Source organism: Pteropus medius, unplaced genomic scaffold (assembly GCF_902729225.1).
Source record: "Pteropus medius unplaced genomic scaffold, Ma_sr-lr_union100, whole genome shotgun sequence".
Classification (NCBI taxonomy): domain Eukaryota; kingdom Metazoa; phylum Chordata; class Mammalia; order Chiroptera; family Pteropodidae; genus Pteropus; species Pteropus medius.
In genome coordinates this window covers 2,908,402-2,922,180 of record NW_024344433.1, presented here as the reverse complement: position 1 = coordinate 2,922,180, position 13,779 = coordinate 2,908,402, and the positions used below count along the sequence as shown (strand labels likewise).

Below are 13,779 nucleotides of genomic sequence, written 5' to 3'. Positions count from 1 at the left end.
AAGGTCACTCTCTCAAAGCCTGATGGTTATGTCTGGGACACGGCAGTCACATGGAGTCTGAGAGTCACAGTCCCCATTCTACTAATGCTGTCCTGGGAAGTCTGACCAAGGCAGACATAGCCTGTCACATCAGTGCTCAGCCCCCTGCTGTCGTCAGTTTTGCTAGAGGGTCTTACCACATGGCCCCTTTCAGACATGTCCTGTCCCCAAGGCCATTCGCTGAGCTCACTGAATTTAACATGAGCATAAAGCATCTTAGCTGTGGGCCAAAAGTCACCGTACTGTGGCAAAGACAAATGAGGCCAAACAAGGGGCCCATGCGAAGACCACCTAGAATATCAGGGCCTCACCTGAACCTGGCTCCACCTGAACTAGGGGGTCTGGTGGCCAAAAAGAGGGGTGTGAACATACTCCCAACATCACTACCTCCCGCCCCTGTCTGTCAGGGAGTAAACTTGTGGCAACACCAGCCACTTTGCCCCACTTGGCGCGGGTCACCAAGGCACGCACCACGTCGCTTTTGCTCGTATAGACGCGGTCCGCCAGGCTCTCGATGGCGATCCACTTGACGGGCATCTTGGCGATGCGGCCCTGGCGGTAGTAGTCACCACTGTAGATCTTCTTGGAGAGGCCGAAATCCGCGACACACACCGCCATGTCATCCCGCAGCCTGCAGACAGCAAGTGCTCGTCTTCAGCAGGTCACAGGCCAAGCCCTGACTCCTGGGTCTAATGTTCGTGGCAAGTGACCCAAAGATGCAGACCCAGCAGCCTAGAGGGTCCTGCCTGGCAACCAATGGTGGAGCATTATAGCCTTGCACCCCTCTGGTCTGTGAGGGGTCTGGGCCAGCAAGGCTACCTGTGTGCAAGGATGGAAACACCTGGAGAGGACAGGGGAACCTCACGGGAAGAGCAGGAGCCCAGCTCAAACCCGGGGCCTCTGGTGACGCACTAAGAGCCTCAGCAGCCACCTTCCCTGACGTCTGGAAGCACGCGGGCTCTGAGGACAGCTTGGGGTCCATGGGAGAGGACCTGGGGCTTCCCGTGGAGATGGCCAGGTACTTGAGGAATGAGTCAGAAAACTGAAGGGATGCAATCGCATTTATAGCCCAGACTTTTAACATGGATCCTAGACGAGGAGGAGGAAGGGGAGAAACGAACCCAACACCATAAGGTCTAACCCCGCAAGGACGCGCCAGGCCCCTTACATGCAGTTTCGAGCGGCTAAGTCGCGATGAAGGAAGTTTCTGTCGCTCAGATACTCCATCCCCTGGGCAATGTCCACCATGAACTTCAGCAGTGTCTGCACGGGAATGTGCTGGGGATAAAGTGAGAACCAAGATTAATTTTTAGAAGGAAAACCTATTAACTACTTCTATCTGTGGGAAGAAATGGTGTTTTTACCTCTAAGCAGGTGGCCATGAAACGAGAAAACAGACCTTTCATTTCTGCTTCACCAACATCACAAATAACAACAAAAGAATAACAACAAACCAGATACTGTGTGGCAGATATCACATTCTCTTCTCCCCGTCTTTAAAAGCACTGATGATGAATAACATTCTCTTCCCATGTTATGAGGTCAAGTGTGACCCTCCGTGTCCTGAGTGGCAGTGGGACCAAGCACCTGTGCCATGAAGAGGGGACACGAGGGTGGCTTGGCTTCCCTCGTGGAGGAGGGGTGTGTGTGTCGGAGGGAGGGTGTCTAATGTTTTGAGGCTAAAAGCCCATGTAGAAGGAGCTCTTTCCAATTGTGCACCCGCATTGGCTATCACTTTACTCTGAAACGTTTTGAAAGATACCGCCCTTGAACACAGAAACGAGGATGGTCTTTGCCCGATCACAAGAATTTCCATTTTTGTTTCGCTGGGGCCCTCCTGTAAGTTTCAGCAGCCTAGCAAGTTCTCCGTATTGTGAAGTTACACCAGGCTGCTGGGCTAGAAACCTGCCTGGATGGAGCCAAACTCAAGGGTGGTGACAGCGGATGCCCTCTCTGCAGTAGCTATGTGCTTGATTACAGCCAAAGCCGAGAGAAGAGGTTAACTTCCTGCCAGCCGTGAGCAGGGCCATCCACAATGCCTTGTCCCCAGGACCCCAGGCTTGCCATGGCTTATTTTCCAAGGCACACATGTTTTCCAATGTGGTGTTCATGAAGATACTGCATTTGTAATGATTTCTATTTCCCAGCTAAGACCTGTGTCAATCACACAGTATATACACAACAAAATGCTTTAATTCCCTTTGTGAGAGCACGAAGACAGATCATGCAGGCGGGTCTCCTGCCCCTGTCTGTATATCTGGCCATTTGACTTTCTGGATGCTAATTTCTGACACTGAGCGTGAATTCACTGCATCCTCCTCCATCTTTCCGTTTATCACGAGCCCCAAAAGCATTTGGGTGCTAAGACATATCGAATCTGCTGACATTCGTGAACGCAGAGTAGGTATCGGGTGCTAATCCTTTGTGTTATTTTTTCCTAGAACAATGATATGATTCTTACAGTGACCAAAAGTTCTGTGGCAGAACTAATAAATGAGTTCAACGAGGTGGCAGGATGCTAGACTGATATATATGAAAATCAACTGTATTTCTATCCGCTAGCAATGAACAATCTGAAAATAATTAAGAACACAATTTTAACTGCTATACTGTTGTCTGCCTCATGCATTTCTTTGTTTGTTTGTTGCTTTCTGTTTTACATCCCACATAGGCGTGAAATCATATGGTTCTTGTCCCTTCTGTCTGGCTTATTTCTCTTCTCAAGATACTCCCAAGATGGGGGTGGGGGTGGTTGAGGAGCGTAAAAGGGGTCATATATATGGCAATGGAGGAAGATTAGACTTCAGGTGGTGGGCACACAGATGATGCACTACAGAATTGTACAGCTGAAACTTATACAATGTTATTAACCAATGTCGCCCCCAAAAAATTTAAGTAAAAAAAAGAAAACAATTTTATCTGTAAAAGAATAAAAAATAAAATACTTAGGGATAAATTAACAAAAGAAGTGCAAAACTTATACTCTGATAACTACAACATTCAAGAAATTGAAGACTCCAAAAATGGAATGATACCCTCTGTCTGTGATCGTAGACCCAGTACCAGACCACTCCTACAGTGACACAGATACCCAGGGGACTAGCTGAACAGACAGCAAAGAGAAGATTTGAATAAAACCTTGATTTTTTCAGCTTCTCTATGCATTTTGTGACAGCCAGCTTAACCTGTGGCTGCAAAGTGTCAAAATGTGACAATATATTCCTTTTTCCTATTTACAAAACCTGAGAGTTTGTTTGCATCATGGGTGATATCCTAGTGCTTTTGTGAGTGGAAACTGTGCATTTGCTGGGAAAACGCTGGAGACTTGCTTCTCTTATTTGTCATTTTGCTTGAAAGAATGCAAGACGGCAGCAGTACTTCTGGCCGACATGGGCAAGCGGATTCTAAAACATATGGAAGGGCCACAGGGGTGGGAGCCCTAAAATGATTCTGGAAAGCAGGGTGCGGCTGAAGGAACCCACGTCCCCATGTTAAGACTCATAGTCAAGCTGCAGCGGCCAGCGTGCTTCTGATTCCACAAGGAGGGGGCTTGTGACAAATGGAGAGATGGAGAAGTGTCAGCAAAACAATGTCAGCAAAACAGCTCAGGGCACCCGCCCTCTGGGGACTGAGAGTTCAGGGTGAACAGCTAAAGAGAGGCCACTGAGAAGGGGGAGGAGGCTGCTCTGACAGCCTGAGGCCCTGGCCCCACTGCTATGAGGCTAGGACGCTAGACTCTGCTCCCAGTAGCTTCTTCCGCCCACAAAACAGGAACCACCAGGACCAGAGCACATGTCATCCCGAATGCACAGTGAGCACCGGACAAAGGCCAATGCTCTCGCCGTCCCCCTCTACGTCCAAGGTCAGACACTGGGCCTCTCCAGGCCTGTCACGTAAGCCCCGAGGGGAGTCTGAAGGTGATGCCTGGGTCACTACCTTTGGTCCTGTGTCCAGCCGGGAGTACAGTAAGTAGGTGTGCAGGTCCCCATATTTCATGAAGGGTAAGACCACCATGGGCTTCGGCGTGCCCTGGGATCCCATCTCTATGCAGACACCTGAAAGGAAGGGTGGGGTGAGTCACAAGGAGCCTCTGTGAGCAGAGAGCAGAAAAGCAGTGTGGCAGTGCTGGCCACACTGAAGGCACATGCTCCCGAGTGGACAGTTAAAGAAAGACACTCATAATCCACACGCCGACCTCCTCCTGGGTCTGGACACACCGTGTCCACTGCTCAGTGTGTCCTTTCCTTTCAGATCTGTGCCCACCTGGGCAGGAGGGCGCTCAAAAGTTAATCTACGGCAAGCGTGGCCGTCTACAGACCCTTGGCAGTTCTGCAATACTGGGTCTAAGTGAGGGGTGGCGGCCACATCGCCATCCAGGGCGAACTGGTCTTCTGTGAGAGTTAAATACTGAATCGCATGAAGACGTCCACCAGAACCCAATGCTTGAAATATGAACAAGATTCAGGGGCTACCAGGTAAAATCCACACCCCTAAGTTTTAAGGGTTACACACAGGAAAAGCCCATTCATCGTGGAATTCTAGAACCAGCGCCTGTGCGTCACCTGACACCAGGCTTGGCAAGCTCTCGCACCCTGCGGTGCAGTCACAAAGCAAGATTGTTCTGTCTGCCCAAGTCAATAACCGCAAATGAGTCACAGCCTCTCTTATACAAACATTAGTTTTCAGTTCTCCCCGAAGCGTTAAACACACTCTGAAAGCTCCCCAAAGAATTTAGCATCTATGCAGTCACAGGACAGTGGGAAACGATCCAAGGATAAGTGCTTATTCGCAGGCTGCTCTTCCTCCTGTAACAGGGTCACTTACAGAGCAACTGCTGGAACCTGACCTCCCTTTTTCTCTTTCGTAGCTAATGGAGCTAAAGAGCCAAATTCTGACCTTAAACCGCGTCTCGTTTTTACCATCTACCTCAGAAAATGAAGCCGTAGGGATGAGCCCTTTGAGTGAAAACCCCACATCATAAAGAGCTTTGGGGTTGGATCCGGCATGCGTCTCCGCCCCCGAGACCACCCTCTGGCACCAGCCCCGCGTCCTGGTACCTAGCAGTCGGATGACGTTCGGGTGCCTGAAGTCTTTCATGCATGCGGCCTCGCTGAGGAACTCCTCAATCTCTCGCTGGGAAAAGCTGTCCACTGAAAGGAGAGACAAAAGACATCTGCCTTTGGGATGGGGATAGGTAACAGCGATTTTGTTCTCCAAGGGTAAAATCAGGCGCAAGTAAGACCGTGGTGGCAGTGTACAGATGAGTGCTTGTCAGGGGCTCGGGCGGGGGGTAGGGGGGTGACCAGGTGGTGTGCAGGTGACTTTAGGGAGGTGGGACTTATGTAGGACATGGTGACGGTGGACACATGACACATGACGGGGGTCACGTGCTGCCACAGGATCGACACCCACAGAATGTACAACACTGGGTGAACTCTGATGTGCCAATGGACCTCAGTCAATAAAGTGTCACTGTGGGTTTACCTGCCTCACGAGACGCTTGCTAACAGGTGCAGCTGTGTCGGGCGAGGGCACGGGGAACTGTACTTTCTGCCCAATTTTTCTATAAACCTAATACTGCTCTAAAAATTAAAGCATGTAATTAAAAAAAAAAAAAACACACCTAATGAAATCCAACTGATCTGTTGCAATCAGTTCTGCTTTTAAAAAAAAAATAAAGAACACGTGCTTCTGCGGTCAGCACACCCAGGAGTCTGGTTGCTCAATCCTGTCTGTGAGCCAGACACACTTTCACCAAGTTTCTGGAATTAAACCAGCTTGAGAGAGACATTTAAAACTCTATATTATGCTAAGTGACATAGGCAGCTGCAAGAGGACACATACTGTGTGACTCCACTTCTATGGTACTTCCTTGGAGGAGGTGAATTCACAGACAGAAGTAGAAGGGTGGGTGCTTAGGGGGCAGGGAAGTTGTTTAACAGACAGAGTGTCAGCTTTGCAAGAAGAAAAATTTCAGGAGAAGGTGGTGGTGATGGTTGCACAGCCACGTGAATGTGTTTACTGCTACGGAATTTAAAAATGGTGAGGAGTGTGGATTTTATGTCATGTGAGTTTTACCACAATTGAAACTAAACAAACAGAAGTGCACACAAAGCCAGGCATGCCTCAGGGGACCTGCTTTAACAGGTCACAAGAACGGACAGACATCACACCCGACAGCACCTGGCATAGAGCCTATCCATCCTCTGGGTTTAGTACATATTAATCTTCATATTAAAGCAAATTAAAAAAAAGTTAAAGATAATTCTATAGACCTGCAAACGTCTGCCACTTTGCTGCAAAGAAGCAGGTGGGTTGGTGGAGAAGAAGGAGTGGGAGTCAGCCTGCAAACCCCTCCCTCAAGGGACTAGCGACCAGGGAGATGCAGAGATGGGAGGCCGGGGGCCACCCTTCAGCCTTTATTGATCAGTGTAGTCAATTTCTATGCAAGTCATTCCACATACGTTGAAAGACAGCAGGACCCAGGCCTGGCTCCCATGACCGGGGCCCCTGAACCTCCTACTCAGTGAATGGGGATGAGAGGAGGAGCCTTGCCCCAATACACTGTGAAGTTCCATAAAAGAATGGGAGTCCATGTGGGGTTCAGGTTCAGCAAGCATCTAACTTCAGGGTGCTGCTGGACTGATGAAATGGGACCAGCTGCAGTGTCCCAGGCACATGGTGAGTTGCCTTTTACTGAGAAAGGCAAGAAACACCAGCCCACATGACTGGCTGATTATCATGGTTCCTTTTCATAAACGAATCGACACTTCAGCCTCTGAATCCAGAAAAAAAGGCTCAAGCCATGCTTCTAATCTAACTTACGCTTTACTGCCCCACAAACACTGGATTTAAATTTTAGAAGGAGACCCATTTTACTTTACTCCTTGATGGAAAATCATATTGAATTTATAGAGGGCTTAATGAGGAAACAATACGAAGGATGGTACTATACTCAGTGCCGACCCCGTCCTTCCGAGTGCACTGGGAAGATGGCTGCAGGGGACAAGTCATGTGATCGTGGCCTATTTTATGAGAGGCTGGCTGGACACCCGAACACTCAAACAGTGACAGCTGTGGGGGCACATGTTGCCACTGAATCAGCCCTGCCCAGAAATTCTTGCCTTACTTGGAGTCACTAATGACATGTGAGCGAGAAAGAGAATGACACACGTGTTCTTGCCGCGTGTCATTCTGACCCATCAGTGACCGGCATCGCAACACCTGACCTCCACCCTGGCCTCAAGGAGCACCAGACACTGAACCCAGAAGGACAGGTTTAATTGGTGACTACTCACACTTCATGGTCTTCACGGCCACTTTCTGCGAGGTCCCGTCTTGCTGATCAAGGTCTCCTTCCATGACAGACCCAAACTCTCCTGTGAAGCAAAATGATCTCTGTGTGGACCTCTCCACCCCCCACAGACACCATGGTACCAGAGCTGCTGTTTTCATGTGGCCTGCGAGAGGCCCGTGTGCAGCAGCTGGGTGCCAGGCCACCCCACGTGCACACCAGGGCACAGGCCAAGCACCAGCCTCCTGCTTGTCACCAGTCTCCTGCTTGTCACCAGCTTGGCAGGTTTGGACTGCATGGAAAATGTTTTCGAGATTCATAAAATAGAGGATGTAGTTCCATAGTGTAGCGGTTAGCACATCTGCTTTATACGCAGAAGGTCCTGGGTTCGTGCCCCAGTGGAGCTGCAATCCATGGCCTATGGCCATGCCACCCTGAACAAGCCCGATGTCTGATCTCGGAAGCTAAGTAGGGTCGGGCCTGGTTAGTACTCGGATGGGAGACCACCTAGGAAGACCAGGTGCTGTAGGCATAAATAATAATAAATAATAATAATAAAAAAGAGATTCATAAAATAGAAACTCTGAATACCATTATCATTCGTCCTAAGATCAGTTTGACGAACTAAACATGTATTTTCAGCCTTGTTCCCACTTAAGTAGCAAGTTACTGGGAACAGACAGTAAACTTGAGAACTGGAAGAATCAATTTGAATGATGTAGGAAACTGGCTAATGAATTGCATGCTTTTCAAGGAAGGAAGCAATTCCTATTTTCAAGCCAACTTGTGTGTGCATGGCCCCTTCATGAGCCAGATCTGCATTTGAAAAATCACTATTTACTTTTTCATTTTAAATGATGAAATAGAACAATGTGTATTATCACTTAGAGTCACGAAAATGGTTATTTTATTTAATAAACACATATTTTAAAAAATGACTGTGAACTGCCTACTTCCTCACCCTGCATTTTGAAAGGAAGTACACAGCTCACCTTCACCCAGGATCTTCCCAAGGGTCAGAAGTTTCCTGTCAATCACAACGTCTTCCAGCTTCCTCTGCAGGTCTTCACTGACCCCCAAGCCGCGCACTGTACCAAGAGTGACAGGGGACATGTGAGTTGTCAGGGAGCTTCCTTTCATTGGAATACGATGAAAATTATTTATAAAGTCTCATCAAATAGTTAAACTTTTTTTTTTCATTTTATACCCATAGCTCTCCCCAAAAAACGCCAGTAGTAAAACATCCCATTTAATTCTACTGTGATTAAAACGAGGAAAATGGATCCTTCAGGGCCATGTCAGCTCTGAAGGATGATCAAACTCAGAACCACATTTCTCCCCAGAAGGTGCGGCAGTGGGCAGCGATCACATTCCTGTTTGGGAGGTCCGCCCTGGCTAGAAGGTGTGGAGAGTGGTCAGCAGGTCCTTTCCAAGGAGTGTTTCCTGTTTTATCTATAAGGGCGGAGACAAAGGTGCCATTGGCACCCCCATTCTCCATGCCAAAAAAGGGGGTGCAGAAATGATGGGAAATCCCGAGAGCACAAGCCACTGTTCATGTGTGGCACGTGGAGCCTCGATCTGACACAGAAAGTGCTGTTCCGAGTGCCTGGTGGGGGCTGGAGGATAAGGTGTCTGTAATAGCTCAGGCATCAATATGTAGCACTGGCAGTTAAGTGCCACCTGTGAGAGCGTGACTAGGTTGGGGAGACCCAGTCAGTGCTCCCCTGGCAAATGACTGTTTGTGCGCAGTTAGAGAATGAGCAAGGCTTTGAAAGAAAAAACTGGGTAATCAGAAAGGAAACATTAGCTCTCAGGGAAAAAATTTTACCCAGCTGGTCCTCCAATAAAGGAAAGAAATTGGTCTAAATTGCTTTTTGGTTTTTTTGTTTGTTTGTTTGTTTGTTTGTTTGTTTTTAAGAAATGCAAGAACAAACCTCTGAAAGTAAAAACTGCTAAATCAGAAAAGGAAATTAGTAACATTCCACATCCCGTGAGCTTTTATTTCACAGCGACCTGTATCCCATCATTGTTATATTTGGCTGTTGTCGTGGTTTTGTTTTTTTGGCAAATATCCAGAAGCTTGCATTTGATTTTTGCACATACTTTTAACTTTGTTTCTGAAGTTATTCAAGAACACAGCTACCTTTTATCCTCTCTGATCCAGCAAAGCTCAAACCATCATTATTAGGAAGTGTGTGAGCAAATTGTTCTGAGCTGGCTGCCAGGAGGAAACAGGGAACGAGCTCTGAGACTGTCAGCTGTTATGCTGTTGCCTTCCAATCCCTAACCTGCACCCACATCTTCTCCATCACCCCAAGTTCCTCCCCCCGGGTCTTGTGGCATTGGGGGGTTTTGGCTCCAGCCAGCGGGGAGGCACAGGGCAGTGTTTGCTCACCTGATCGCTGCTGGCTGAAGATGCCTTGCATGCTACGAGTACCCATTCTTCGATGGCCTTGACTTTTGTGAGAAACCTGACGATTCACTTTTGTTTTCTCTGCTCACAACTATTTTAACTTTCGCTGAGAAAGGGAAAGGAAAGGCGACTTACGGGTGAGGTCGACGGCATGCCGACAGAAGGATCTCTTCGCTGTGTAGTTGACGACTAGTTCCAGATGTTCCCCGGGGAAGGCGTTCCTGTGTGAACAGAGACAGACATCAGCATGCACCCAGACAGCAGGCGCCCGTTCCACTGTCCTGCTCACAGCCTTCTCCAGGTGCATGTTCACAGTGGCCCGCCAAGTTCTATCAACAACCCCGCAGCACTTGAGAGGGTGATTATATTGGATCTGTGGCTAGCTGAGGGGAACGACCTCGCCACCAAACTGAGCCTTCCCAGCCATAAGCTTGGAGTACATTTATTTCTCCGTTTATTTACATTTTCTCCTGTGTTGTCGGTAAAGTCTACTAAGTTTTTACATGAAGCCCCTGAATACCTACTGGGCTAATTCTCAGGGATGGGATAGTTTTCTCGCTGTTGCAGGTGATATCTCATTCTGGCACTTTGCCTTTCATGTATTTTAAAACCAGAATCAAAATATATTCACAATATATAATGTCCTAAAAAATATTACATTTCTTTCTAAAGGAAAACAAAGAAGGAGGGTGCCAAGGGGAGGCTTTGGAAGAAGCAAACGGTACTGAGTTTCTAGAGACTGAGAAGGACAGCTTTTTGGCATGCTGTTCCCAAGTGCTTGACCAAGCCTCCAGAGGCAAAGCAGCACCCTTTCCTCTGCGCCCAGCACTCCGGAGTCCCTCAGCTGCTGGCTAGGGGCCCCAGGAGCTTGGGGCAGCCCGGAGCTTTGGCCATCACCTTGCTGGTTCTGGCCTTACTGAGCCTACGTGAAAGGTGGCCTCAAATATGTCTCTGCAGGCTTTTGTATCAATTAATGTTTCCATAGCGGTAACCACGGATTCCCGCTCAATGACAAAAGCTGCATGCCGCCATTAGTTCTTGAGGACACCATCGTCTTAGACTCAGGTCCTTTGCATTACTGACTGATTCTGAAAGTTTCCATTCAGAATCACAGCACTTAGAACTAGTAATGACTTTGTAGACCATTTAGAGTGAGGGGACACAAAGGAAGCCTGGGAAAGTGAAGAGACCCATTTTGCTGAGAGAATGAATGCCAGACCCAAGGTTTTGGATGGACCACCACGTGCTAATGGCATGGCCATGAGAGACGGCACAGCCGCCTCCAAATCACAGCCGCCTCCCGTCCTTATCAACAACTTGCCTATTTTACAAAAGATCTCCTCCACCCTCTGAGTGACAAACGGGACTTCATGGAAGTCCAAATCCACTGCCCGGGCACTAGAGTAGAACACCATTCCAGAAATAACAATTACACACACAGCCTTCTTTTCCTGGGTCATTTTAACACGACTTCTCATTTTTCTTGATATCTGATTACTATTTGGTTATAAAAGTCACATGTATAATAAGATAAAGCTTCTTCTTTTAAATTTGAATATGAAAATATAAAGTTTTTCTTCATTAGAAAATAATGATCATTATAGAAAAATCTGTAAAAAGAAAAAAGGAAAAGAGGAAAACTCAGAATCACCCATGACGCCACCCATAATCCCTAAGGCTTTGGCGAACTTCCTCCTGTCGTTTTTATTTATTTTTTAATAATTGGAATAATTTTAAAGGTTTCTAATAAAAACCCTCTCTGTGAATGAGCCCCTCCCCCCAGGCTGGTTATCCTGGGGTACCCATAAGTCCGGCACCCAGCTAGAACACAGGATGCTGGCCTGGTGGGACAGGCATCATCCACTGGCGTAAGGACCACATCGATACCACAGCAGAACATCTTTGACTGGGACACTTACCCAAACCTTGTCTCCCGGATCCTCTTTCTGATGGCCAGAGAAACATACAACACCAGCCCAATCAGGACGAATCCGCAGAAGCAGCCAAGGACGATGAGCACGGGGTCTGCACTGCCAGGCGCTGGGGTCGACGAGGGGGCGTAATCTACCCAGCCTGGAGAGAGACCAACAGAAGTCACTCAGAGCGTCCCCATGGGGTCCAAGACCCCTAGGAAGCACCGGCCTGTAACAGGAAGAAAGGCAGTCAGAGACTTTAGAACCAAGTCCTTTTCCATCCCGCAGTCTGCAGGGGCGGGGTTCCTGGCCGATAATGCCCAAGCTGGGGCTGGGAGGAGGGTGCCAGGAGCCAGTAGGCAAACTCCCTTCATGTCAGCTACACAGGCATAAGGAGGTGACAAATGCCAAAACTAACATTTATCTGGGATGCTGCAATTTAAAACACAGTGAGGATGAAAACGTTTTATTTCTTTATAAATGCTTCTCAAGAGCAGTGTGGACAGGGCTGGCCTGCTTCCATTCCTAGCACATCTGGCATGGACAGCAGCTATGTCTGTGCCTGCAAACTGTCACAGCCCAGTCTGAGTCTCGGTCGGCTCCCAACATCTTACCCTTTGTGCTCTCATCCTCCGGGAGGTCCTCCGGGTGGTCACGATGCGCCTCTGTTATCTGCATAGACTTGGGGGCCGCAGAGCTGGTGTGAAGTGTGTGCTTGTGCATACGATTACTCACAGCTAATATGTGAAGGTCACTCACAATTGAGTCACACTGTTAGGGAGCGTGTTACTGAACCCGGTGTTGGTGACTGACACGTGGCATGTTGGAGCCCTGCAGAGCGAGGACTGCCGGCACAGCAGAGCTTTCCATAGTTTCTGCAGGAGAGCTTGTCACATATGGAGATGGAAGCTGTCACCCTAAAGTCTGAATTTTTAACCTATGCCTTTAGAATTAGAGTAGTGTTGTATTTGGATTTCTACCACACAGGCAAGACTTGTGTCCCCACCACCAGTTACTCGCGGTCACCGGGCACAGAGTCTCGGGGCTGTGGGGACTGTAATTTGGCTGCAATTGTGCACTAAAGGGGGCGAGCATTTGAGGGTCCCTGGAGGAGCCAAACGGGAACTTAGTGCTCTGCTCACCAGCCCTGTCTACCCACAAAGCCATGTCTGCAAGGACATGTACAAGCATGCACAGTTCACACCCCCAGCGATGCCCGTGCATGGCATTGATGACAGCAGTTTAACAAACAATCCAGGGCAGGGCAGAGTCAGAACCAAGGTGGCTCCCCAGGACTAAGGAAGCAAGCACCGTGTCTGGGTCACCAGGGTGGCACTGTGTCCAAAAACACCCCAACGACCTGCAGAAGCCAGCGTGCAGGGCTGGGCACGTAGCTCAGGGAGCCCAGGGCTGACTGGGGGCAGCTTCTCGGGGACATTGCAAGTTCTGTGCTGACCAACCATGAAGCATGCTGTCTGAGGCCACAATAGGCAGTAATGCGGCACGCACACAGACTGAGACGGCAAAGTGCCCACTAGCAGGTGAACGAGAGTGAGGCTGCAGAGCGCTCGGCGAGCCATGCCGCCCCACGCCCACGCATCGCTCAAGCACACCCTGCAGGCCTCACCCAACTCGGTCCCAAGTGGGTTCCCCAGTAAGGCAGCTTCATTCGACATGGCACCAGCGGAGGACACCAGTGTTGGTCAGGCATGTCACCTGTCGACCCCGACCACGCAAACACACTTTTCAGCCTTAACAAAGCCACCCAGCTCACAGGCGCTCTAGGACGGTCAGCGCTGCCCGGCGGATGCACTGTCAACCATGGGAGCCCACTCTCACCAGCTGTAGGGACGAAGACTTTCACTGGAGCGCTGAAAGGCCCAACTCCTCCGCTGGTAATGGCAGCAACTCTCACTGTGCAGGTGGCGTTGCGGACTTGGACAGGGAGCTCGGCATGGCTGCCATGCTGGCCGATGTCCTCAGATAGCTCTTTCTGGGGATGGAGAAGACAAGAAAGGACATGAAACATCAAGGTACCTGGGCGCATTACCTGCTCAGCCTCGGTGCCTCCCAAGGGATGTCGTCCCTCCCCTGTCACAGGGGCAGCAGCTGAGTTTCCA

At 49.1% G+C, this 13,779-nt stretch overlaps 1 protein-coding gene, 1 non-coding gene and 1 pseudogene across 2 annotated transcripts in view; 2 read left to right on the top strand and 1 right to left on the bottom strand.

The window, feature by feature from the left end:
* MERTK (MER proto-oncogene, tyrosine kinase) overlaps positions 1 to 13,779 on the bottom strand; it is a 73,513-nt gene that overhangs the window by 5,484 nt on the left and 54,250 nt on the right. Inside the window, 9 exon segments of the mRNA XM_039872604.1 lie at positions 511 to 670; positions 1,208 to 1,317; positions 3,976 to 4,094; positions 5,097 to 5,189; positions 7,338 to 7,418; positions 8,326 to 8,421; positions 9,882 to 9,967; positions 11,666 to 11,819; positions 13,499 to 13,652. Of these exon segments, the coding sequence (XP_039728538.1) occupies positions 511 to 670; positions 1,208 to 1,317; positions 3,976 to 4,094; positions 5,097 to 5,189; positions 7,338 to 7,418; positions 8,326 to 8,421; positions 9,882 to 9,967; positions 11,666 to 11,819; positions 13,499 to 13,652 (1,053 nt within the window).
* Positions 7,668 to 7,740, top strand: TRNAI-UAU (transfer RNA isoleucine (anticodon UAU)). The gene has a single exon. It is a non-coding gene; the product is annotated as a tRNA-Ile (tRNA).
* On the top strand, positions 7,750 to 7,865 carry LOC120610326 (uncharacterized; annotated as a pseudogene).